The sequence below is a fragment of the Anoplopoma fimbria genome, chromosome 13 (assembly GCF_027596085.1).
Source record: "Anoplopoma fimbria isolate UVic2021 breed Golden Eagle Sablefish chromosome 13, Afim_UVic_2022, whole genome shotgun sequence".
In the NCBI taxonomy this organism is placed as follows: Eukaryota; Metazoa; Chordata; class Actinopteri; order Perciformes; family Anoplopomatidae; genus Anoplopoma; species Anoplopoma fimbria.
In genome coordinates, this window is record NC_072461.1 from 14,701,303 (window position 1) to 14,728,180 (window position 26,878).

At 39.7% G+C, this 26,878-nt stretch overlaps 2 protein-coding genes across 2 annotated transcripts in view; both read right to left on the reverse strand.

The window, feature by feature from the left end:
* Positions 1 to 2,478, reverse strand: part of paxx (PAXX non-homologous end joining factor) — an 8,708-nt gene extending 6,230 nt beyond the window's left edge. Inside the window, exons 1-5 of the mRNA XM_054611096.1 lie at positions 2,276 to 2,478; positions 1,906 to 1,966; positions 1,773 to 1,822; positions 1,393 to 1,571; positions 265 to 315 (exon numbers count right to left, since the gene is read on the reverse strand). Coding sequence (XP_054467071.1) covers positions 265 to 315; positions 1,393 to 1,571; positions 1,773 to 1,822; positions 1,906 to 1,966; positions 2,276 to 2,376 — 442 coding nt within the window. The 5' untranslated portion in view covers positions 2,377 to 2,478. The remainder of the gene's footprint in view (positions 1 to 264; positions 316 to 1,392; positions 1,572 to 1,772; positions 1,823 to 1,905; positions 1,967 to 2,275) is intronic.
* Positions 2,479 to 10,118: 7,640 nt separating this feature from the next.
* Positions 10,119 to 22,996, reverse strand: LOC129100652 (phosphatidylinositol 4-phosphate 5-kinase-like protein 1). Its single transcript, XM_054610090.1, has 11 exons — positions 22,697 to 22,996; positions 19,991 to 20,083; positions 16,912 to 17,100; positions 16,771 to 16,815; positions 16,423 to 16,577; positions 15,609 to 15,733; positions 13,481 to 13,515; positions 13,330 to 13,385; positions 13,126 to 13,238; positions 12,859 to 13,021; positions 10,119 to 10,978 (listed from the first exon to the last, which is right to left on the reverse strand). Exons 1-11 carry the CDS (start codon positions 22,994 to 22,996, stop codon positions 10,534 to 10,536), a joined length of 1,719 nt encoding a protein of 572 aa, XP_054466065.1. The 3' UTR covers positions 10,119 to 10,533.
* Positions 22,997 to 26,878: the final 3,882 nt, after the last annotated feature.

Sequence of the window (26,878 nt, forward strand, 5' to 3'; positions counted from 1 at the left end):
CACCAAACATAATATCGCAATACCCTAATCCAACATAAGTCAAAGAAGACGATAGGCTTTGACATTGCTTTGTTTTTCGCTGTCTCCATTAGTTGGCAGTGAATTCTAAAAGGAAATATGGATTCGTTCCAAATGTCACACTGCACTGTGTAAGATAAAATAGACTATATCTTTGCTATACATGGGTATAAATTGACACAAAGTTGACTCCTTCCAATCCCCAGTGGAAATTGCACCCTTTGGTATACAGCTTTAAAAACATACCTGTGGGCCGCCTTTGGTGATTTTTCACTGGACTGACAGAGGGAGATCCACCTAGGACGAAACAATCAGCAGTGATTCCAAAAAGACAGACATAAGCTTCTATGATATGAAATTAATGAACATAAATTTTCCCAAGGGGAGTAATATATAATATATAAAATACTATTATTAGAGGTTCGAGCCCCGAAGGGGCACAAAACCGTATGGTTTTTTTTGCTGATTTGTTATCAATTCAGATACATTTTTGGGTCTGATTTAAACAAATATCCATCTCTATCACTCTACAAAAAAAACTCAAGAACCACTTAAGTCCACCTTACTAGGGGCGAATGTGGCTCAGTGGTAAAGCAGGGTCGTCCTCCAATCAGAGGATCGGCTGTTCGATCCCATGTCGATGTGTCTTTGGGCAAGACACTTAACCGAAATTGACCAATGAATTTTAAAAGGACATGGCTCAGCTTACTCTCCAGCCTGTGGGCCAATCATCACGAAACTCGCAAGACTTGTTTGCGTACGTATTTGGAACATACGCTGACAGTTTCAAACAGTGTGGCATAACACAAATCAGACTATAAATCAGAAACTGTTTGTCCAACCAATACATAACTTGCAAGATATATTTCATAACAATGTTGAACCACATATGTACAACTATTTTGAAAATCGTTCAAAAGGGGGCCCCACCAGTTCCAAACATGTGCATGGGTCTGGTGCAAATTTGGGCATGAATCATGGTAGTTTGTCCAAACATCACCAAACTTATTGGATATTTTTAATAAAGCAGTTGAAACATGCCCCCAAAAGGTTTTCTAAATTGATTAATAGGGGTGATGGCGTTGCCAAAAAAAAGAGCATGGCTGGGTAAAGATTTGGCCATAGATAAATGAGCGTATGTCCAATTGTCATAAAAACCTTTTGCTTATCTTTAATGCAGGTGTCGTAAAGTGTGAAAGTTCTAGTGCCCTTGCAGTTTTCAACTTGTAACTGTCTGTGTTAGCTTGAACCCCGGGATCGGCTACATTTATCATTGTTATTATTATTATTATTATTATTATTATTATTATTATTATTATAGTAAGCATAAACCTGCACTCAATGTGAAACAACAGTAGAACAAAAAGCATTTACTGTAAGACTGAGTGAGGCTGTCAGCCATCCTAAACAGCAGCTCCTTCAGTTCCTTTCTGGCCTGTGAGCCTTCCAGCTTGGACAGGGTCACACTCTGGTCGCCTGAATTGGAGTTCACATGGAGCTCTGCACTGGTGTCATGCACCACAACAGACACTTCCCCTCTTCCACAGGCCGACCTGAGGGAAGACAGAATATTTAACTTCAATAATGGCTTAACTATGGTTTCATGATGTCTCACCCACAGTCACAACGCCGGATGGTCAGTACAAGGAATGTTCTGCTGGTGGCTGTGCAGCTTTACTGGTAGCACTGAATTCTAGTATCTTGCTTGAATATTCAACAAAGTGGTTTTAAAGGAGAACAGATTGTAATCTCACCTGAGTTTTAGAATATAATCCTCTGTAGATTTCAAGGCACACCTCTGTCTCTAAACAAACAGCTATAGTTACAACCAATTGCCATGGAAGGCACACAGTCAGAACGCTGTGGGGGTCTGCAGGTAATACTTACAAACTGGTTGAATGTGTCCTTGGTGTAATCTGTGCTCCAGACATCGGCTGCATCTGTCAGACTTAATAAAATGAACAAAAACGTGATGATGAAAACTGTTACTTTGCATCATATATCCTTTCATGGACACATTGACATAAACACACATACATATTTACAACGCAATGCATGACATGGTCTCAGAAATAACGCATAAGAGTGAATAAACACTCTCCTGACAGGGTCCAACAGTCAACAGACCTTAAACATAAGAGTCATCTCTTGGATATCGGATTGGATTCAATACCATGTATTGATTAGCGTTCTTTCCGTCCTGGGAAACACGAGGAAATCACTTTAATGTGCATTTTAAACACAACCTTCGACTCACCAGATGTTAAATGTTCCGTTATCTCCGCGTGTGTAGCAAAGGAACTTCAACTGGTTCGTTTTATCCAACAAAGTGCAGAATGACGTTCGGGACACATCCATGTTTACTTCTGGATTGAAACAACAACTAACGACGGCCGACGAGGCGTGCACTTTTCTTCTTCTCTCGATTGAAATGGCAGATGCAAACAGCTTGGGGGGGGCATCCTGCCACCTACTGTACAGGAGTGCATGACATCACATCATTTTAACCTGTTTCTTATATCCGTCCCATCAACCGTGTTGTTTTTTTTAAAAGCTGCTGCTGTATAGACTGACAACTGGTCAGGCAGCCTTTTGGAGTTAGATCTATGGAATTCTGTTTCTTTTTAGAACCCCCTGTGAAGATTTTTTAGATAAGACTGTTCTTGAAGTAGGCACTCTCAGTCTCAATTCCCACTTCATTCTCTCCTACGAACCACTGCCCTCTTCTTTTTAAAGTCTAGTCAATTGTCTGCTGTCAGATGGCTTCTTAATGATCTAAATGTCCCATTTTTATCTGAATTCTTCATTCCAACAAGGCACAACTCTCTTGTTGCCATACGTTTTTTACTATACCTGGCATTGCAACATTTATAGTGTAATTAGTTACATTAGTTAGTAATTTGTGTTGTGCATTCTTCAATGTTTCCTTCAAGTGAGATTATATGTGCTGAGTTCTTGCAACATATCTTACATTTCTTCCAGTCTGCCTTATCAAAACACCATCTAGTAAATACAATACCTTCTTGCATACACACATTTACATTTACTGTGATGAAAACTGGGAAATTATCACTTCCTATAGTTTAATAACTCCTAACATTCACTAGCAAAGAGTAAGGAACAACAGTAGTTTTCTTTGGAATGTCTGGAGGATGCAGGAAAGAGGGTCATTTTCAGTGGGACGATAGGGTAAGGGTCTTGTAAGGTAGAATGATGGGGGTCGTATTCCATGTGATGAATGGGGTTGAGGGGAGGAATATGTGGGTCGAGGGAAGGGATAGTAGGGACACGGATGCCAGAGGATGAATGACAGCCAATGGTTGGTCGGGAACATGTACAGTAGGATAGTAAGAGTTGATGGGATGGATTAAAAGGGGGGGATTTAAGGAATGCACATGGCCATGTCTTGATGAGCTTTGTGCATCATCATCCCCCCAAAATCTTTAATAGACTAGGTGAGCGTGGGCTCTTTGAAACTGAGGTGGCTGGGGATGTAACTTTGGTAGGCTTGGGAAGACCAGCAGCTGAGGACTTTAACAGTATGGTCTGGAATTCCATGTGTGGAAGCGGTTGTAACATCAAGAACTTTGCTGAGATGTTGTTGGAACCAGAACCAGAAGCAACAGGTTTGAAAGGGCTCAAGTACGAAAAAAAGACGAAAATGGGGTGAGTGTGACCAAACTGGTCAGTTTTGCTATATTTGAGGATGAATCTGAGGGTGTCGGGGAAACGGATAGAAATATGGTTGGCGTGGTGTTGAATTCAGAGCATCATAAAATAACAAAGACTGCTAGGAAGAACATGGAATTGAGAGTTGAGTTTACCCCTTGCCGTCAAGGGTGAGCTTTTTGGTACAAGATGGGGTTCCAATATTTGAAGGCCTTCGATTAACATATTGAGGTAGCATTTTTGATAACAAAGTTATACCACTAAGGTTTTCTTGGATAGTGGACGTTCTGATTTTGGTTACTGAGTGGGCATGAGTGATGAAGTAAATTAAGAAACTTCACCATCCCTAGTAAGATGGAAGCATTTTGGGAGCATGACTGTTAAAAATTGCTTGATGTGTAGCAATGACCAGGTGGAGATGGTGGAGGTTGTAGGTGTAGGTAGTTGCTGAAAACAGAGGGACCAGTGTTGGTGGGGTCCGAATCTGCTGCAAAGGATCAACATTTTTGAAGGGAGAGATTAGAGAGTGAGTTTAAGATGGAGTTCTGGCAGCCTGGAACGTGGGACCTGCGGATAATTAATTGGTGTTGCTCTGAGATTAAGGTAAATCTGAGGATGAAATTCATGATGTCTAGTGATTGTGAGCAACCTTCGTTTATTACGTCAACGGCGGCCCGGGTGTGATGCCCACAAAAAAGGTCCGAAAGACTATGGTGAACACTTCATTTGGACGGAGGAAGGAACGAGTGATGATAGTTCCGGAGGCCAATTGGAGGTCAACCATCTACCGCTGTAGATGTATTGTTAATTGTAATGTTTCTGTTTTTGTTAACTGCCTAGAGACTACAGATGTCAATTAGCATTTTTGCTACTCAGGCTTGTTTATGAATTGTATTTTATACTTTACCCAGTGAGTAACTGGGATTTCTAGTTGAAAACTGGGTGATATTGGGTCTGAACGTCTAAGACCTATTTTTGCCGTCTTTTCAACCAGCTAAAATGCACTTACAACATCAACGTGTCACAAAACACCAAATTGTTTCAAAGATCTTGTTGATTTGTTCAGTTGTAGGTTGAAAGACAGATTATATTGGTAACTGTGAACGGATTTCTCCAAAGTCATGTTACACTGGTCGGCGAAATGTGGTCTAAAAGGCAAAGTTATTTAAACACATTTAATGTTTAACATAAAATGTCGTAAATATGGAACTAAAGACGTTGTGCTGCCGACAAGAGCTCCCAGGATATCATGACGGAGCATTGTCTTTATTTGTCTGGGGTGACTGGCTTAGTGGTAGAGCATGGTTGTCCTTCAAATGATTGGTGGTTCGATCCCTGACTCCGGTAGTCCATGTTGATGTGTCCTTGGGCAAGACACTTAACCCCAAAGTGCTCCTGAAGTCTGTGCCATCAGTGTGTGAGTGTTGTATGAATTTTAGCTAGCATCCTGATGTGCAGGTGGTACCTTGCATGGTAGACCCTGCCATCAGTGTATGAATGGGTGTGAATGGGTGAATGATGACATGCAGTGTAAAAGCACTCCGTATTTAATTGCTAAATATTTTAGTGTGAGCATTTTGAAGTTCAAAAGACATTTAAAATATGGTGATGGTTAAAATTTTGAACGTCTTTTCACCATTGGCCATAGTCGTCTTTAAACGTCTTTTTAACAGAAAAATGCTCACTGGGTATATTCATTAACCTATAGATGTTTTTTTGGACTTTAATAAAACCTCAGAAGAAAATCCACAAATGTGTACCATTATCCAAAAATATATCACCATCCACAAAAATGTTTTATTTTTTATTTTTATGTGTGCAAAGTCATATCTACAAATCACAAGGTGATTTGCAATATGCATGATTTACTCTATGATGTTACTATACATGTTTAAAAAGTTTTACGCATCTGTAGAATTCTTCATGTCTGTTTGTGGGCCACTTGACATTTGTTATTTCCCTCCTTTTTGTCCGCACAATTCTGTCCCATTCATACTACATCAAAAATCCACAAATGAGGTGCAGGTGAGGCTACAAGCTACACCAGAAGATGCCTCACCAGCCTATATCTATTTTTTCTCTTTCTTCTGTCTTGTTTAATTGACACATTGTTATGCATTTATGTTTATTTTTTCCTCTTCCCTCCTACTACTTCATTTTGTATAGAAGTTTGTCTGTTTATATATATATATATATATATATGTATATATTTAAAGGGATATTTGTGTACATATACAGAATTTTATAATTATGTGTAGATTTAAATATATTCATAAAAACGCTAATACACCCACACACACACACACACACACACAAACACACACACACACACACACACACACACACACACACACACACACACACACACACACACACACACACACACACACACACACACACACACACACACACACACACACACACACACACACACTTTCAGTACAACCTAGGCTGGTTTTAGGTTACACAAGAACAGAGTTATATATAAAGAAAAAAACATCCAGGATCTTCCAGGTGTGCAGCTTTACATACAGACTGGAACCATAGTGAAGGACGGGTACCATGAACCAGAGGTTCCACTAGTAGTGAACATCGATGGAAAGATGTTAAAAAATAGAATGTGGTAAATACAACAATGATAAAATATTAAATAATAAACCTCTCCCAGGTCACTAAGTGTTAGGACTCTCAATTTATTATGTGCATGGATAGACTCAAGATAAGACTTGGGGTCAATCGGGACCAGATCGGGGGGGTGGTTAGTTAGTTAGTTAGTTAGTTAGTTAGTTAGTTAGTTAGTTAGTTAGTTAGTTAGTTAGTTAGTTAGTTAGTTAGTCAGTTAGTCAGTTAGGTGGTTAGTTAGTTAGGTGGTTAGAGCCGGTTGGAGATTCTGCTCCAGGCTGCTGGCGGTCAGCTGCCTTCTGCAGAGATTAGTTTAGAAAAAAAACATAAAATTCAATGATTGAGACCTCGGTGTTGAGGAAGGGGTTGATCGTAGTGACGTAAGCATCCGACAAATGTAATGCAATGATCCTCAGTCATGCTAACTTTAATTCATACAGGATTTCAGTGATTAGAACCACTTTCTTCACTCAGGACTCAGTTTAAGACGCTTCTTCCAGCTCTCCAGCAGTTTCTTAAACTCAGTGAAATATAAAGTGGCTAAATTAAGGAGGCTGTGTGTCGCCACGGGCTGTATGAAGCTCCAGTCTGAGCCTTTATGACGCACAGCATAAACACTGATGGAGAGCTTTTACCTTAATTCACCAGAGCAGTTTGTCTGTGTGGAGCAAATTCTGCCACTATTTTCACACTTCTTCATCTATTATTTGAGGAGTATTTATTATTTAGCCTTTATACATATATTTACATATAGCATACAGTTTGGCTTGACTAGCTTGGCAATCTTTATTCTTTTTTAAACAACTGCATTAAGACTTGCTTGTAAAACAATTGTGATTTCATCTTTTCGATGTTAAGTAATGCCTCTAGTAATAACATGAAGTAATTGGGAAGCCTTACTTGTGTAGTAACACCCAGTAATCTGATTATATGTTGTTTTAGGTGTAATCTGAACGTACAGCTGTTCAGTGTGTGTCCTTCCCCTCCGTCCTGGGAGACACACAGAGTGTTGACAGAAAGAGGGAACGGTTTATTCATATCTGGTTTTCCTATCACACACACACACACACACACACCTGCACGCTCCGGTGAAACCAGAGTCTCACATGCCTCTGGTTGTTTTGGCAAAATGCAGCATTTATCCTGTTCCTGGAAACGTCCGACTCTGCCACGGTTGGGAGTTCAGCTCAGTGGCGGCGTCGCTGCCAACGTTAGCTGTTCACCCTCCCTCTCTTCTGCTTGTTAGCAAATCCGTTATGGCGCTCAGCCCACCTGTAATGAGCCGAAGCAGAAAACAAAACGGCCAAACATGCTCCAGTGTCCATGTGCTATGTGACCTTTTCGACCCCATTTTTATGATAATAAACTGAATATATTTGGAACTTTTTTGTTAAACATACCAATACACTTAAAACAGCACAATGGGCTCCAGGAATTTCCGCCTGCTGACAATTTATCGTTTATTAATTGAGAAAAAACAATTGGTAGATTAAATCACTAATGAAAATAAAAATGCTTTCACTCTCTGAACTGAACAGTCAGCGTATTTATGCTAACGATTTTGCTCCGCGGGCAGCAGAAACATAATAAATGAGATATTGCAACGTTTGAAACCAGTCGGAGGCAAATGAATGTCACCATTACATTCCCTGCAAACTAACTGAGAGCCTCCAGCTTCTTAAAACGATCACAGTGCGATGCAGATGAAAGCAGTTTGTTGTGTTATTGACATTGACCTATTTTTTTCCCTCACTCTGCCTCCCCGAGCCCCACTCTAATAGAGCCTTTTCTTCTTTTGAAAGTGTGCTTTTACACAACTTCTGCTCTGCTAAACTCTGCAGAGAACAGAATGACCAGAAGAGTCCGACTCGGTTGAGAGGACATTATATGAGTCGGCGGCATTCGCTTTAATCTTCTCTTATTAAGAGAAGATTTATTCAGCAACAGTTTGGCATTTCTACTTGATGCATGATATGAACCATGCTTTTACAATTCCTTTTGTTTCAAATAACCTTTCAAATTGCTGACTTTCACCCAAATGTATCATCCTCAGTAATATGATGAATGGAGGGCTATGTAATAAAAAACTCCAGCTTCTTAAGATGTTTGAAACTCTCTCTCTCTCTGTGTGTGGATGGAGTGATGAAAGGCTGTCAAAGGTGCTGTAGCGTTGTTGCTGGTAGCAGATTTAATAAATAATAATTATGGTAATGGTAATCAGCTTATGCCATAAGAAACCATTAGTTTAACTAACAGAATTTAACATAAGATTACATTTTTGACGCCACTCAATTTGAAAAAAAGGGAAAACTTCAATTAATCAATTAAATCTTAATCTCAGGGTCGCTATGGAGTTCCTCTCAAAGCAAACAGGGACATATTATTTCACACAAATCAAATAATAAAGTTCTTTACAAATTAAATATGTATAGTACTAACTACATAACTAAACTACTAAACAGAAAAAAAAAGAAGAAACAATAAAATAAACATAATGAATGGAATGAAGAAAATGATGAACAGTACAATGAATAACAATGAACTAAAATTAAATTAAAATGTTTGAACGTGACCAGGTAGAATCAGTGACCCATATCAATGTTTAATTGATCAATTAAATCCGTTGTAGGATGTTTATTCCTTAAATTTAGTTCAAAAACATTTATGCACTGTTGAGAGTTTATGAAGCACAGGGGAAGATTGTGAAGCACCTTTATATTAGTTTTAATTTAAATTAGATCATTAGGTCTAAGATATTTCCATCTAAGATGATTTTTATTATGTGACTTAAGTGTATTAGGCCTATCAAACTCGTTTACATCTGGAAATGGTATTGTTTCACCTGACGGCTCTGATGGGCAGTTTGGAGGTTTAGCTTCATGCAATGGTGGCTGTTCCTTTTTTGGACATCTGCATCTGGTTTGATGATTTTAGATTTTTTGAATTGCACTCTTCCATTTCTCGCTGGATTGAAAATGAGGTCCACCTTTACCATCGTCTGTTTAAAGTGATACTTAAACAAACCCACAAACTTATCAGTATAGAAAAAATAAAACACTTCAACATTATTCACTTAGGGAAGTGAATAATTAATCCAGTATTACGTTATCATTAGACATGGAAAAGGCCTAGAATGGCCATATCTGCGTATGGTCTTGTAACAAACCACAAGCAAAGATAGTCATGACCATGTCAAGGACAGAACAAATCAGTTTACTTTCTGGAAAGTCAACTGCATATATTGAAAATCAAATATATCTGATATTATCCTGTAATTTTTTAATGATATAATTTGCACGAAGGTAAGAGTAATTACTTTTTTATGACTATTTTTGAACTTCATGTTGTGAAGCAACATTATCTTGTACTGAGTAAAATGCCTAGGTAAACATTTTACATTCAACGGGACAAGAACATTATTTTTACTTGAAAAGCTTCCATAGAGAATAATCCAAAACAGAAGTTGCTTGAAAACATCCATCCATCCATCCATTATCTTTAACTTTAACTGCTTATCCTGCAAGACTATCGCAGGGTTGATATATAGACAGAATACCATGCACACTCACATCCAAACCTAATGGCAATTTAGAGTCAGCAATTAACCTGCTGTGAGAGGAAGCCGGAGAACCCGGAGAGAACCCATGCTGACATGGGGAGAACATGCAAACTTCAAACAGAGAGCCCATCTAGGGAAAGAACCCCTCTTGCTGTGAGACAACTGTGCTAGCCACCACATCACCGTGCAGCCCTGCTTGCAAACATACATTTAATTCATTTTCACTAGTGCCATGGTACATAGGGAACAATTACATCAATATTTCTATACAATTCTGATCGCTGTTTACAATTTTTTTTTCAAAAGTAATTGCTTATGGTGCGTCTCCAAAATCTGCCAATATCACTGCAAGGTTACTATGTATGCACATCATTATTTGTCTATTCATTGATTTAAACCAGCCCCTAAAGTACCCTAGAACGCCTATCATTTGTCTATATAGCCTATGCCACAACCCAACTCTGTAATTCCATACAAGGCGACAACTTCTATACAAACACCTTATCACTGTCCACTAAAGGCAGCTCATCGCATTCTGATTGAACCACCGCTCCATCACGTAATCATGTCAGAACCAGAATGCAACAATGAGGGCTATCCTGTGGACACTGGGGGTTATACATCGAGTGCTATGTATATCAGTGCTGAATGTTTTCTTCATTTTGTCACTGAGAGCGGTCCTTAATCCACTGGCAGAATCTATGTGAATATTTGGCAGGGCGGACTGTGGAAAAGGCCCTGCCTGGGTAGCGGAGACATTTCCAGAGATTCTCCATTCTTTTCTTCCAGCCGTAGACAGTAAAAATGTCAATAATGCCCACAAAGTAGCGACAATCTGGCCCATCTATCACATGAATTGCATTTTTGCAGTTGGGCAGTAGCCTACGATGATGCTCAAGAAATTCCTGCAGTTCTGAGTCTGTCCTCGTTTCTTCCGCAGGGCAGTTTATCTCCTGGAGGGGAATCCCTTCACCACTGCCCCCATCTGCTGCCTGTGGCTCGCCTAACCCGCAGTCTGTAGTATCTGATGCCACCTCACCCATGGTCTCTTTCAGTAATGGAATGGTGGGGGGTTCTGACCCTGTGGGACTGTCAAGTAAGTCCACAGACCTTTGGGAAAGACAAAAAAGAATCCACAGAACACAATCAGAAGGGTTCACACAGTAAGCAGGGGTTAAACTAATAACTCACTGAAAAAACTAAACCAGGATTAATCTGTTTCATGAAACCAACTCTGGGCTAATGAGATCCGACTAATTCAAGTCTGCATACATGCCAACCTGCACTCATTGCACATAGCAGGCACACATTTGACATCAAAGTACTGTAAATGGATGGGTAAATTGTCTTGTATTTGCAAAGCGTTTTTCTAGTCTTCTGACCACTCAAAGCGATTAAACACTACATGTCATCATTCACCCATACACACACATTCATAGACTGATGGCAGGGGCTCCCATGCAAGGTTCCACCTGCCCATCAGGAATAAAAATTCACACTCATTTATACTCCTCAGGCACAGCCATTGGGATTAATTTAGGGTTAAGTGCCCTGCCCAAGTACACATCAATATGGACCGGGGAGCCAGGGATCGAACCGCTGATTCAGATGGAAAGACAACCCGCTCTATCTCTAAGCCACAGTTATAAGTTGTTATTTTAGGGTATGCAATGGCCAGTCTTCTTTTTTTCCTTCTATTTTTAACACTTAAACACTAAGCCGAGCTAATGCTTGTTTCTTCTCCTACCACTTAAAAAATGACCAATAATGGTTTGCCTCATACAATAACTTTTAATGTCAGTCATTCCACACTGTGTGGGCCAAGAAGCTAATTTAGGAAGCAGACACAGTGCTCTCAGATATGTCTACTTGCTTTTGTGGTATAATATTTGTCTGTTTTAATGTTTCATTTGTGCAAATGATGTACTGTAATGTGTACTTTTTGTTCAGTGTTTCCCACTAGTTTACTAAGAAGTAGGTGGGCTGCGGCAACAAACCTTAAGTCAACCAGGATCAGTGTAGCTGAGTCTATGACATATTGCAGCAGGGCATGCATTTATCGGGCCTACCCAATGTACCTATAGAACCTAGTAGAAGGTTGAGCCTGTGTGCATTGGAACGAAGGTTACTTATTATATTCCTTTATTGATCCCCATGGGGGAAATTCGAGTGTTGCAGCAGCTCAACTACACAGACACAGACAATAAATACACATACTATACAACAACAAAAAAACGATATTATAACCCTTGTTCTAGTACAGGGGAAGCCCTCTACCAAGGGGGGCCTGCAGCTGCTACGCCCCTCGCTGAAGAGGGTGTAGGTTAGATTAGCACCGGATGTGCTGCCTTATATACTGTGGATTTTGCATTTATTTGGGTGGGCATATCCTGATTGGACGGCTACGCTTTTAAGGCTGATCAAGAACACCATGTGGCATGGAACCCGTCATCGAATAATGCATGAGGGAGGAAGAAGTTTCGGTGTCATGTGAGCCAGGGACTGGGACAAAAAGCATTTAGACTGTGGGTAAGTGACGGTCTGTATAATACACTAACTTGGTGTGAGTATGCTGATGCCAAGCCATGCTTATAAGGAAATATAAGAGAATCTTGGAAATATGGCCACCCTCATTGAGCTCCTACCGATGAACCTTTGGTAATGGTCAATTGGTGAGCTTCCATGCTGTTAGTAGGCTTTTTATGAAGTTTGGAGAGGGACAAGCAAGCTGTTTTCCCTGCTTCCAGTCTTTATGCTAAGCTCTGTGTTAGCGCTCATGGGACATGGGAGTGGTGGCAATCTTCTCATCTAACTCTCAGCAAGAAAGGGTGGGCGGATTTCCTTATACAGCACATTCACTTCAAGAAAGCTTTTCATGAGTATTTAAAATTTCTTCAAGGGTTCACTGAACTAACAAAAAGATGAAGAATGAGACAAAATGCAATGCACAGCAATTGGTTTTTCACCTGCTCAAAGGACATAAAACCTACTTTGTGGTGCGCAAAACAAGGTTGGCCAAAGAGTGTTTCCCTTCCAGCTCATCTCTGTGCAGAGGTTGATGGGCCAGCAGGAGACTGTAGTCCAGCACATTGAGCCCTTGAAGGAAGGCAGCATCCACTTTCACTTGATTGGCAAACCAGGATTTTTCTTGACCTAAAGCAACAACATAAGAATTTACATTTAGTGTGCATTGCTCAAGAGCATCATTCGTATGACTACAGAGTAGAGTAAGTAAGTGTAAGAGAGCAGACACTTACCTAATGCAATGAGCTGCCCTTCAAAGTTATTGTCCTTCAGCACTTTTATTATTTGTTTCCCCCCTTTGTCAGGGTTAGTCCATCTACCCACCTCACAGCCTTTAATGTCGTATCTATGCAACAAAAAGGTCACAGCTATGATACAAGCAGAGAGTTTATCAGAAATCAACACACCAAAACAAAGAGGAAGCATAGACACTGTACCTGATATTGATCCTCTCATCAGGGTAAAACACACTCTGCATCACAATGAAGTACTTCTGGAAAGCAGACAGACAACACTGCATTGTAAATACTGGTACTGTACGGACAATTTAGATTTATTTACCTACTAGTTATTATGTTAAAAGAATACCTTTAATTGATTAGGAATAACAATCCTGTGGACACCTGGAAAGTCAAAAGAACAATAATTAGCTGAGCCCTTTGTATATCCTTGCAGAACATAGGCCATTGAGTTTCCACCCTTGTCTGTTGTTTACCTGAGTGTACGCCATTAGGCAAAGGTTTCTACACTAGATGGCTATCTGATAGTGCTGTAGCTAAATTTAAAGAAGCGATTCCATCAGTGTTTAATTCATTACCATTGCTCAATATAACAGAGGACTCCTACTCTAACTTTAGTCCGTCCCAGATTGACCATCTTGTCGATAGTGTTACAGGCTCACTGCAAATGACACTAGACTCTATTGCCCCTCTAAAAATTGGCGTTCCACCAATTTGGAAGAATCTGGGTTAGTCTGAGGAGATAGTCTTAAAATATATAAGAAGGCCCTCCGTAATGTCAGAGCAGCCTATTATTCAGCATAAATAGAGAAAAATAAGAACAACCCCAGGGTTCTCTTCAGCACTGTAGCCAGGCTGACAGAGAGTCACAGCTCTGTTGAGCCGTGTATTCCTATAAACCTCAGTAGTAGTGAACTCATGAACTTCTTTAATGTTAAGATTCAAGATTCTAACTATTAGACACAAAATGAATAATCTCCTGCCCTCAACCAGTACCGATCTATCCTCAAATACAGTAACCTTAGAAACAACTGTAGAACCTGATATATATTTAGATGGATTTTCTCCCATCGACCTGCAACAATTGACTTCAACAATTTCTACGTCTAAACCTTCCACCTGTCTCTTAGACCCGATTCCGACTAGGCTGCTTAAGGAAGTTTTACCTTTAGTTAGCAATTCTTTATTAGAAATTATCAGTCTGTCTTTACTAACTGGCCATGTACCACAGACCTTCAAAATAGCTGTAATCAAACCTCTTGATCCAGAGATGTTAGCTAACTATAGACCTATATCTAACCTTCCCTTCCTCCCTAAGAAAACACTCAATAAACTTTCATTGTTATGCAGATGATACCCAACTATATCTATCGATTAAGCCAGATGAAACCAACCAGTTCACTAAACGTCAAGCATGTCTTAAGGACATAAAAACCTGGATGACCTGCAACTTCTTGATGTTAAACTATGACAAAACTGAAGTTATTCTACTGGCCCTGATCCAAAATCAATTATCTTATGATATATTTTCTCTAGATGGCATTTCCCTGCCATCCAGCACTACTGTAAAGGGGGACTACCTAGTATACACTGAGCTCCTCTCTCCTCCTCTCTCCCTCCATCTTTATTTATTCATGTCCTATTTATGCACATTACTGACTTTGCTTCTTCCCTGGAGTCTTTGTGCTTTCTCGCCTCGCAGGTTTCTATGAATCGTGGTTGTACCTGGACCGTGGTCGTGCCTCCTGCCGTGGCCCTGCTGACACCCACTGCTACTACCATTATTATTATTAGTCACATTACTATTACTATTCCCTAACTCATTATTTTAATCCTACTATAGTCATTGCTGCTATTATTATAAGTAGTCTTAATTTTTTCCTTCATTACTCTGCTTACTACTCTTATTATATGAATCATTTATGTCATATACATTGAATGTTTTGTAACTCTGTTATGTTGTTCATTCTGTACAAATGACATCTATTGCATTCTGTCCATCCTGGGAGAAGGATCCCTTCTCTGTCGCTCTCCCGTAGGGTTCTTCCTTTTTTCTCCCGTTTAAAGGTTTTTTTAGGGGAGTTTTTCCTGTGCCGATGTGAGGGTTCCGGGACAGAGGATGTCGCATGTGTACAGATTGTACAGCCCTCTGAGGCAAATTTGTAATTTGTAATTGTGGGCTATATAAATTGAATTGAATTGAATTGAATTGAATTGAATTGAATTGAATTGAATTGAATTGTCTTTGGAGAGGAATAATGCTTATTATTAAATCATATTTTTTGTCTTATGCTAGTTCTCTGTCTTTAGGCCACGATCAAAAGCTTCTCAGCCTCTGCTTCAAATATGTGTAGCTGTCAAAGTTTATAGAAACACAACAACAAGTCAACAGGATGAGGGTGCATTAAATTATCTCAGGATGAAAGAAAAGCACTTGTTGGTCTTTTCGTTGTATGGACCACCAGAGCTACTCTTACCTAGAAACCGCACCATCAGTGAATGAGGGTATTTCTCCAAGTGATCCATGTACACTTGCAGATTGGACAGGAGAAATCTCACCTCCCTTTTGCTCTGGGTTTTCAGGAAGAATCTCTTGTTATTCCTAAAACCAAGAAAAGCCAGTAAAGAACAACAAATAGACATTCATATTGAATGACATGGCAAAACCCTAGACTATGTTCGAAGCTTTCTTTATGTCCAATGGCAACATTTTTTAAATCAAATAAAGTTTTCTACACTGCAATGCTAACTTCAGTTTATAAAAAGACCTTGATTACTGTAAATTAAAAAGCAGACCCTTAATTAATGTTCTGTTATGGGATGCAAACTCTGGTTTCCTACATGCTAGTCAAAGATGCTACAGCTGGTGCCATAACTACTGGCCTGGATACTGGCACAAGTTATAGTTCTGGAAACTACACAGTAAATAGGCTAAATAATACATCTACATGCAACTATTCTGTCAAACATACACAAAGTCATCCATATGATTAAGCAAACACTTACATGGTTAATGATATTTTTGGTGGGCTTTTCTTTTAGGTCACTTAAATAAGTTTTGCTGCTGCCCGTGTCCATAGCAGTATAGGGCTTTGCTCTGGTGTAATACCCTGACTATGGATATGAACCTCATACATGGCATGTCGGAAGATTTAAAAACAAGGAGGGTGCTTCATGCCTCCACAATCTTATTTATCCATTACTTGATTTCCCAGGGGTAGTGAATGGTTGATGGAGGCATACTCTATTGGAGGGACCACTCACTGCACAGGACCTGAAGATTATGCTTACGTGAGGAAGAAATCTGCCTTGCTCTTGGAGTTACTGACAAATTGGAGGTAGTTGTCTTCTGAGCAGAGGGAAGTCATATATTCCTCCTCTGTAATGTCCAGTGAACGCCTAAGTTTAGCAAACACTGATGCTGCAAACGTCTGCATCTCAAACCCCTGGAAGGCAAGGATTAAATAGAAGCCTTGACAATGACATGGTGTTTGTTTTAAATAGCTTGAAAGGAAATCTTAGAACATCGAAATGAAATTATGAATGGATGAGAACTTATGAGAATATATGATCATGATCTGAAAAACGACAAAGCTTGTGTTATTAAAAAAAGGTTTTCAGCTGGACATTACTACTTGCCTCATGAGTTTGCTCTACCTTGAAATCTTCAGCTGCAGGTGTATCCTGTGGAAAAGGTGAAGTGTTTATGAGTGAATTTGTGTCTGCAATGTTTCATGTTTATAATACAGCTAGTGGCCTTTAACTAAGGAGAGTCTTCACCTGGCCTGATGTTTCTATAGTTGTCTGGATGGAAGCATGCATGCCTTCTTTAATCATAGATGTTAGATGGTAGAACTCATGCTCTTGGTTGACCTCAAACACCCCGACCATCCTCCATCGTTGTCTCAAATGCCACCAGCGTCTTCGGCGGGCAGCTCTGGAGTTGCCAGCAGCTTTTCCATGTGCCATCTGTGACACCAGGCAGACATCAGTTTAACAAGTTAAAGAATGACATTCAGCTATAGTATGTTTCATAAATAGACTTTGAGAGGAAAAATGCACTTCAGGGTGCATGCGGTTGAGTAGGCATATCTCCCACATTTTTGAAATATATGTATCTGCTTGTGAGCTTCTTTCCCCCCTTTGTAAACCAAACATCTCTTTAAGGACTTATTAAGCCAGTGGAGACATCACTGTTAGCTCACATACACGCCTGCAGCTAAATCTTTTGGCAGCTTGCTACCTTGCCACCAGCATGTCATTCGCTCAAAGAATGATATGCTGATATAACATACAACAAGCCAGGCTGGATGACCTGGAGATCCAATTTCGGAGATCCAATTTATGGCTGATCAGAGTGCTGAAGAAACTGGAGGTCTCAGACAGCGCAACAGCACGCTGAATAAAAGAAAACAACACGCTTTGGCCTCTGGTTGTGGGCCATGATGAATGCAGGCTACATCACATGTTTTTGTCTTCCTGGTATCATAAGTACTTTCTGGTGCAGTATGAACTCTCTTTGCCATTATGGATTGTAGTAAGAAGATCGTGCAATAATAACGCTTCTTCCCTGATGAAGTATTTATCCTGCAGTACTTCAGTATAACAAAAAAGCAGTTGACAACCTTCTATCCAAGGTTGCAACCAGGAGGCTATTGGTCCAGCTGAACGCCTCGCCATCTGCCTATAGTAAAAATGCATTGATATTTTTCTGGTAATGTGAATAGTATAGCAGCATAGATTATGATTTGCTGTAATGATGAGGTGATGTTATATGCTATATTATAATAAATTGTGAGCTGGAAACAGGAGGAAATGTCAATAAAGACAGACTTATGAGAGACTCATTCATGCCTCCGTACAGGACTTGTACATTTCCAGAGTCAAGAAACGGGCAGGAAAGATCTCTGCAGACCAGTCACACCCTGGACACAACCAGTTCAGACTCCTCCCCTCTGTTAGGCGCTACAGAGCACTGGGACACCGGAACAGCTTTTTTCCTATGGCCGTCACTCTCATGAACAATTAATCATTCATCCTCTGTATGGTACTAATCCATGTGCAATAATGAAACCACAAATTTTTTTTATCCTTTTTTCTTCTTGGATCTCCTTGATTTCTTTGTTGTCTGTTTCTGTGTATTAGTGAGCGTAAGTAACCGGAGTCAAATTCCATGGATGCGTACACATACATGACCAATAAAGCTGATTCTGATTCTGATCTGACTTAGATAATGTTAAGTTATTACTATGTTGTTATTATCTTATTTAATTCAATTCAAATTACTTTATTGGCATGAAGGTTTTAAGAACAATGTTACGACAAAGTACAATGTGTCCATCTATTTGGAGGGTATACAATAACATTAATATGTACACAACATCGTTACTATTTTCAATAGGCTACATACATAAAGACAAGTTACAGAACATTTTAAATATAAACATCTGTACGCTCTACTATGATTTATCAGGTGTTTTGTCTCTGGTGATGCATTGTAGACCATTGCCTTCATTTACCGTGCTTGTCACTGCACAGTGGGCGAATTGCAGCTGCACAATATGTCAGGGTAACTGGTGCTGGCAGATATGGCAGAACCAGTGACAACGGAGCCATCTACAATTCTGCTTTTGGTGAAGCCCTAATAGACGCTGGCCTGAACCTCCCACCAGATGCAGGGATTCCAGGAGGAGAGCACGGTGGACCACTGCCCTTTGTCTTTGTGGGAAGTGAGGCCTTTTACTTCTGCAGAGATCTAATGGGAACCATTCAAGGCTCCAACATCACCAGAGAGCAAAGGACATTAAACTACACACTCAGCCAGATAAGTTGTTGTGCTGGCAAGGTGAAAGTGTGTAACTTGTGCTCTTTTTAACCCAAAGACTCATTTAAGATTCCAACCATTTTCCTGAAGGGCACATTTTCATTGCACAACCAAAACCGTCTGCAGAAACACAACTAATGTGGTCTTCTCAAGCACAACTATTGTCTGCATTATATTACTGTTTACACAAGCAACATTAGTTATAAAAACGTAATTCTAAATGTACTGTTGGATAGCATTTCTTCTATGCACTCAATATCTCTCAAATTGATAATATTCATGTGTATCTTTGGATGAAGTCGACATCCAGCAAACATCCATAACTATGAGCAGAAAAGATATCAATGAGCGCAATGATAATAGTGGATCTTATTTCTGATCCGTGCTCTGGGAGATGTAACCTCTAAGAGAGCCCTTGTGATTAGTGTGTGTCTGTCTTCGTAACTGGAGGGGGAAAAGGTCTGCGTTATCTCTTGTGGTGTCCTGTTCATTACAGTACATTGGATTTACATGATAAAATCGCTGGGTTAAATGAGGTTCCCTTCATGACAAAATATATCCAATAATTTTCCGAATCAACAACAAAGATATGAAATTGTTCCTCATTTTTTAATTATTCTATAATAACAAGACAACAGTATAAATATAGAACATCCACTCACAAAAACGTTCCATGAATGTAGCTATTAATTAACATCAACTTTTCTGGGCAACAGACCAACCTTCTACTACTCTCTACAGGCTCAAAAAGAGGTTTGTGTATCTGATATTTGCCTCTTTTTCTGCTCTGTTCCGGTACCTTCTTTAACAATGGCAACATGCCAACAGGGAAGAGCTCATCCGGATCCCTAGGCTGTTGATGAGTGTGGTTGGGGATTCGGGCATGCTTGGCCCCTCAAAAGACAGTAAGAGCCTTTGCGTTAAGGGTTCATGAGGTCAAATCTGCCTTGTGTTCTTGGAGGTTAGACTAAAGGCCCTGCTGTGGGGTTGTCAAGACCTGGGAGATGGTCTAGCTGTGATGAGGGGTTGGCTTACTTTGCTGGGGAGTTGGCTGACTGAGCTGCAGTGGTGGCTGTACTGAAGTGTGGCTCCCAACGGGGCTGCAGGGGTGGCTGTAGGTCTGGACTTCTGAGATTTGAGGTTACGCCACAAGAAAGAGAGTCTAGAACTACATAACAGCCATGTATTTCCAAGGCCTTTGACCTGAGGCCCCTGCTTCCAGTCCTGTGTATATAGTGACTGGTGGGTTTATATAAACATAGACTAAAAGTACAGGTAACATTTACATTTAATTAAGAATTTTCCCTCCTCGTGTCTATTCTTCTCTGCTTGCATGTTCTATCGGCGGTACTAAGATGCAAAGAAAGGAGGCGAGGAAAGGAGTCAAGGATGTACAAACTTGTATGTAAGAAAGATCTCTGCTCTCCATAGAAATGACTAGGATCTGTCAACATCACTTATGCGAACAGATATGGTGGATATCCACCTTAACATTGAAACGTTTTTGAAAAGTTTTTCTTCAACAATCCTGCAGAGGCCCAGGCTTTTAACACCTTTTTTGGGACTGAGGTTATGTGGCTCCATATACAGAGTGTGTGTGTGTGTGTGTGTGTGTGTGTGTGTGTGTGTGTGTGTGTGTGTGTGTGTGTGTGTGTGTGTGTGTGTGTGTGTGTGTGTGTGTGTGTGTGTGTGTGTGTGTGTGTGTGTGTGTGTGTGTGTGTAACCTCCGTTAGAGCAGGTATTATAGTATTATATTATTACTACAAGACTGTCTTTGAGCTATTACACCCCTTTTTTTTTTTTATCTATCTTCTGTTTTATTTGTTTCATGGAATGTAAAAGGTGTGAATTTTTTTTTATTTGAAAAAGATGAAATAATGTTTCTCCGGGAAACTCATCTGTTAAAAAAAAGTATATTTTGAGTTAGTGTAAGGCTTGGATAAATCAGGGGTTCCTGAACATTTCTTCATTATCTTTTTCTTTCTTCTCTCATGTCCATTCTACCTACTACTATTCAGCTCAGCTGCTTTCTATAGTCAACCTCCAAGCTGAGTTCCCAACTCCTCCTCTGTTTCTGCAGGCTTTCAGGCCTTAAATCAGTAATCCTACTGCAATCACCAACACTACTAGTAATTGTAGGCTACAAAACATAGCCTCAGTACGAAACATCATTTTTCAAATGCCTTATCAACTGCATATTAGCCTACTTATAAAAGAATGTAAAAGGCAAATAGTTATTAGAGATAACAATTAAACGCAAAAAATTCAACAACGATAGTAACAATAATGGCTGTGACAATAATCTGAATTTAACCAAATTATGGTAATAATACACTAATTATAAATTACCAAATTAATAAAACAGTCATATCTAATAGTGGGGGCCTAGCTGTTAATATTTGGTTTCACAAAACATTATAAACTGCACAATTTTTGGGCCCAACTGTAATAATACACCACATAAAGCCAGAAGGAAAAAGGCTAGTTCTTCACTGGACACTCCCAACACTATGTCACATGGTGTGACCCTACAGCTCTCTATCAGTTCAGTCTGATGAACTGTAACATTTACTTTGTAGAGTATTTCTTGTTTTATATAAACGTTATCTATGTGTTGTTTTACAAAATGACCATATATGGGATCCTTTTTGATTATATATTGTTTATATTTTTAAAGACGATGCTATTACTGTCAGTCTACATTTGTTACGTTTATATTTTGGACATAAATGACAATTGTAATTTCAAAAGCTGATCAATAAATAGCATGTATAGCAAGCTCATGTAGCATTGCCACTTTGAGTTAGAATTAAGTATGTAGTGGTACAAACAGAGAACTTAAACAAACAGGGATATTTTAGATGTTAATTAAGACAAGTACCCATTAATTTAGGGCATATTAATCAGTACTATTACAGAAAATATCTGTTATACCTAGGACAAACACGGTACCATCTAAAAGAGCAGGCTCATAAGCTGATTAGACTTAAAGACATGATAAGTCTTGTTTCTAGATGATGCTGAAAAGCTGAATCACACATAGCAATGAACTTAGGTAGCTCTTACCTGGAGTTCTTGCTTGGACTATACAGTAAAACACAGCAAATGGTTCATATGGCTGGTCTTCTCATACGGTGTGTCTGAAATGAGCCTCTTCTTTGTATACATGTCCCCTCCCAGTTGAACTGATACCGCATTCCTGACAGGTTAGACAAGCTCTGCAGGGTGTGCCACATGTACAAGAGAAGGTGTGTGGCAAGGGTGTTCCTTTTTATCTTCTTTTTGTGCAAAAACAAAACAGCAGTTACTTTACAGGACAACAATGACTGAAATGGGGGATTTAAACCAAGACAGACAAAGAACACAAGGTGACATACAGAACATGACATTATAACACATATCCAAGCTCTCTCTCTCTCTCTCTCTCTCTCTCTTAAGAGACCACTTGAAAATGATCAGTTTCTCTGGTTTTACTATTTATTGGTATGTGTTTGAGTTTTTGTTTTATTCTATAAACTACTGACAACATTTCTCCCAAATTTCAAATAAAAATATTGTCATTTAGAGCATTTATTTGCAGAAAATGACAACTGGTCAAAATAACAAAAAAGATGCAGTGTTTTCAGATCTCGAATAATGCAAAGAAAACAAGTTCATATTCATTTTCAAACAACACAATACTAATGTTTTAACTTAGGAAGAGTTCAGAAATCAATATTTGGTGAAATAACCTTGATTTACAATCACAGCTTTCATGCGTCTTGGCATGCTCTCCACCAGTCTTTCACATTGCTGTTGGGTGACCTTATGCCACTCCTGGCGCAAAAATTCAAGCAGCTCGGCTTCGTTTGATGGCTTGTGACCATCCATCTTCCTCTTGATCACATTATAGAGGTTTTCAATGGGATTCAGGTCTGGAGATTGGGCTGGCCATGACAGGGTCCTGATCTGATGGTCCTTCATCCACACCTTCACTGACCTGGCTGTGTGGCATGGAGCATTGTCCTGCTGGAAAAAACACCCCTCAGAGTTGGGGAACATTGTCAGAGTTGTCAAGTTGTCAAGTTTTCTTCCAGGACAACTTTGTACTTGGCTTGATTCATGCGCCCTTCACAAAGAGAAATCTTCCCGATTCCAGCCTTGCTGAAGCACCCCCAGATCATCACTGAACCTCCACCAAATTTCAAAGTAGGTGCGAGACACTGTGGCTTGTAGGCCTCTCCAGGTCTCCGTCTAACCATTAGATGACCAGGTGTTGGGCAAAGCTGGACTCATCAGAGAAGATGACCTTACTCCAGTCCTCTATGGTCCAATCCTTATGGTCTTTTGCAAACCTCAGCCTGGCTCTTCTTTGCTTCTCGTTGATTTTCTAGCTTTGCACGACTTCAGCCCTGACCCTAGGAGCCTGTTTCTAACCGTCCTCGCCGTGCACTTCACCCCAGCTGCCGTTTGCCATTCTTTTTGGAGGTCACTTGATGTCATCCTACGGTTGTTGAGTGACATTTGAATGAATTGGCGGTGAGTGGAGAGTCGTTTTCGTCCTCTGCCGGTCTGTAGCTTTGTTGTCCCTAATGTCTGCTGCTTGACCTTGTTCTTATGAACCACCGTCTTTTAAATTTTAAGGATGGAAGCAACCTGACGCTCACTGTATCCCTCTGCCAGTAGAACCAGAATTGAACCCTTCTTTTCCTCACACAAAACTTTTCTTTTTAACTCTTTTGGCATGGTCAATAGTCTCTTTTTTTTAATTCCAATTACTTTTGAGGTACTACTAGCACTGTTTCTGCCATCCAGCTGGTCCTATTGCAAGAGGATAGTGATGACCACAGCACTGGTTTTTATATTTTTCTTCATTAAATAAGATTTAAATGCTCTAAATGACAATATTTATATTTGAAATTTGGGAGAAATGTTGTCAGTAGTTTATAGAATAAATAGAATTTATAGAAAAACAAATTAATTTTACTCAAACACATATCAATAAATAGTAAAACCAGAGAAACTGATAATTTTGAAGTGGTCTCTTACTTTTTTCCAGAGCTGTATATATATATATATATATATATATATATATATATATATAGATTTTGTGTATAAGGACGGAGGGGGGAAATAAATAATACAAATTTAATAAGAAGAATATTTGAGGGATCCAAATGCCAAGGGTTAGCAGTGAAGTTGTTTTAGGGCCAGTAAATGTGTAGTGTATGTTATATTTTGCTCATGAATAAGCACTGCAAAATACTCTTAAATACCCAACAAGTTCCCTTGTCTTGGTTCCCAGACCAAGAGTGAAGGGAGAGCCTGTGGGATTGCATACTGGTTTGTGGACAGAGGCAGAGAGCAGCACACTGCTGCGAATAGGCTGCAAAATGTGGATAAAATTAATGTATTCAGTGCCATATTATTTGGCATCAATCTTGTGTTTACACAAATGCAGACAGCTGTATCAGAATGACAGTGTGTTTGTTTTGTCAGACATGCAGATGACTGATACCCTTGCAGTCTAGATGAGGGGTAGGACAATTATGGTTTGTATTCATTCAATTAAACATTATTATTATATTCCTTTATTGATCCCCATGGGGGAAATTCGGGTGTTGCAGTAACAGTATTCACTTCAATTCCATTCAATTTATTTTGTATAGCCCAAAATCACAAATTACAAATTTGCCTCAGAGGGCTTTACAATCTGTACACATACGACATCCTCTGTCCTTCCCTCACATCGGCACAGGAAAAACTCCCCTAAAAAAACCTTTCACAAAGAAGGAAGAAACTTATCGGAGAGCGACAGAGGAGGGATCCTTCTCCCAGGATGGACAGAATGCAATAGATGTCATGTGTACAGAATGAACAACATAACAGAGTTACAACACATTCAATGTATATGACATAAATTATTCACATAATCAGAGTAGTAAGCAGAGTAATGAAGGGAAAAATTAAGACTACTTATAATAACAGCAGCAATGACTATAGTAGAATTGAAATAATGATATATAGGGAATAGTAATAGTAATGTGACTAATAATAATAATGGTAGTAGCAGTGGGTGTCAGCAGGGCCACAGCAGGAGGCACGACCACAGTCCAGGTACAACCATGCTTTATGGAAACCTGCGAGGCGAGAAAGCACAAAGACTCCAGGGTAGAAGCAAAGTCAATAAGCGTAATAGTACTGGGTATAATAATAGTAATGTGACTAATAATAATAGTGGTAGTATCAGTGGGTGTCAGCAGGGCCACAGCAGGAGGCACGACCACAGTCCAGGTACAGCCAGGCTTTATGGAAACCTGCGAGGCGAGAAAGCACAAAGACTCCAGGATAGAAGCAAAGTCAATAAGCATAATAGTACTGGGAATAATAATAGTAATGTGACTAATAATAATACTGGTAGTAGCAGTGGGTGTCAGCAGGGCCACAGCAGGAGGCACAACCACAGTCCAGATATAACCCCGATTCATGGAAAGCTGTTAGGCGAGAAAGCACAAGGACTCCAGGGAAGAAGCAAAATCAGTAATGTGCATAAATAGGACATGAATACGTAAAGATAAAGATGGAGGGAGAGAAGAGGAGAGATGAGCTCAGTGTATCCTAGGCAGTCTTGGCCTATAGCAGCATATGTAGGGGCTGGACCAGGGCGAACCTGAGCCAGCCCTAACTATAAGCGCTATCAAAGAGGGAGGTCTTAAGCCTACTCTTAAAAGTAGTGAGTGTGTCTGCCCCCCGAGTAGTGGTCGTTGTCGGCATACCTGGCAGGGATCTTCATCCTTATGAGTGCACTTTTCTAGTTAAATGTTTATGGTGGTAAGGGCATTGATGTCACTGGCAGTCGAGGGAAGTTGTTACTGTGTTGAGGATATATCTGTGTATGTATATATGTAAATTGATTTGTGTAAATTTGCTGTAATTAAACCTCTTCTTAAGAAACCTACTCTTGATCCAGAGGTGTTGGCTAACTATAGACCTATATTTAACCCTCCGTTCCTCTCCATGATCCTTGAGAAAGCAATAGCAAATCAGCTCTGTGACTTTATGCATAACAATAGTTTATTTGAGGATTTTCAGTCAGGATTTAGAGTGAATCATAGCACAGAGACGGCACTGGTGAAAATTACCAATGACCTTCTAATAGCTTCAGACAAAGGACTTGTCTCTGTACTTGTATTGCTAGACCTTAGTGCTGCATTTGATACCATTGATCACCAAATCCTATTACAGAGATTGGAGCATCTAATAGGCATTAAAGGAACCGCACTTAGCTGGTTTAAGTCGTATTTATCAGACCGATCTCAGTTTGTATATGTAAACAATGAAAGCTCGATGAAAACCAGGGTCAGTCACGGAGTTCCACAGGGGTCTGTTCTTGGACCTATTTTATTTACCTTATATATGCTTCCCTTGGGGAATATTATCAGAAAACACTCAGTAAACTTCCATTGTTATGCAGATGATACCCAGTTATATCTATCAATTAAGCCAGACGAAACTAACCAGTTCTCTAAACTTCAAGCATGTCTTACGGACATAAAAACCTGGATGACCTGTAACTTCTTAATGTTAAACTCTGAAAAAACAGAAGTTATCCTACTAGGCCCAGATCACCTTCGAAATCAATTATCTAACGATATAGTTTCTCTAGATGGCATTGCTCTAGCATCCAGCACTACCGTTAAGAACCTTGGAGTTATCTTTGATCAGGATCTGTCTTTTAACTCTTATATAAAACAGATCTCAAGGACAGCCTTTTTTCATTTACGTAACATTGCGAAAATCAGGCAAATCCTGTCTCAAAGCGATGCAGAAAAACTAGTTCATGCATTTGTTACCTCTAGACTAGATTACTGTAATTCCTTATTATCAGGCTGCTCTAATAGGTCTCTTAGATCTTTACAGTCGATCCAGAATGCTGCAGCACGT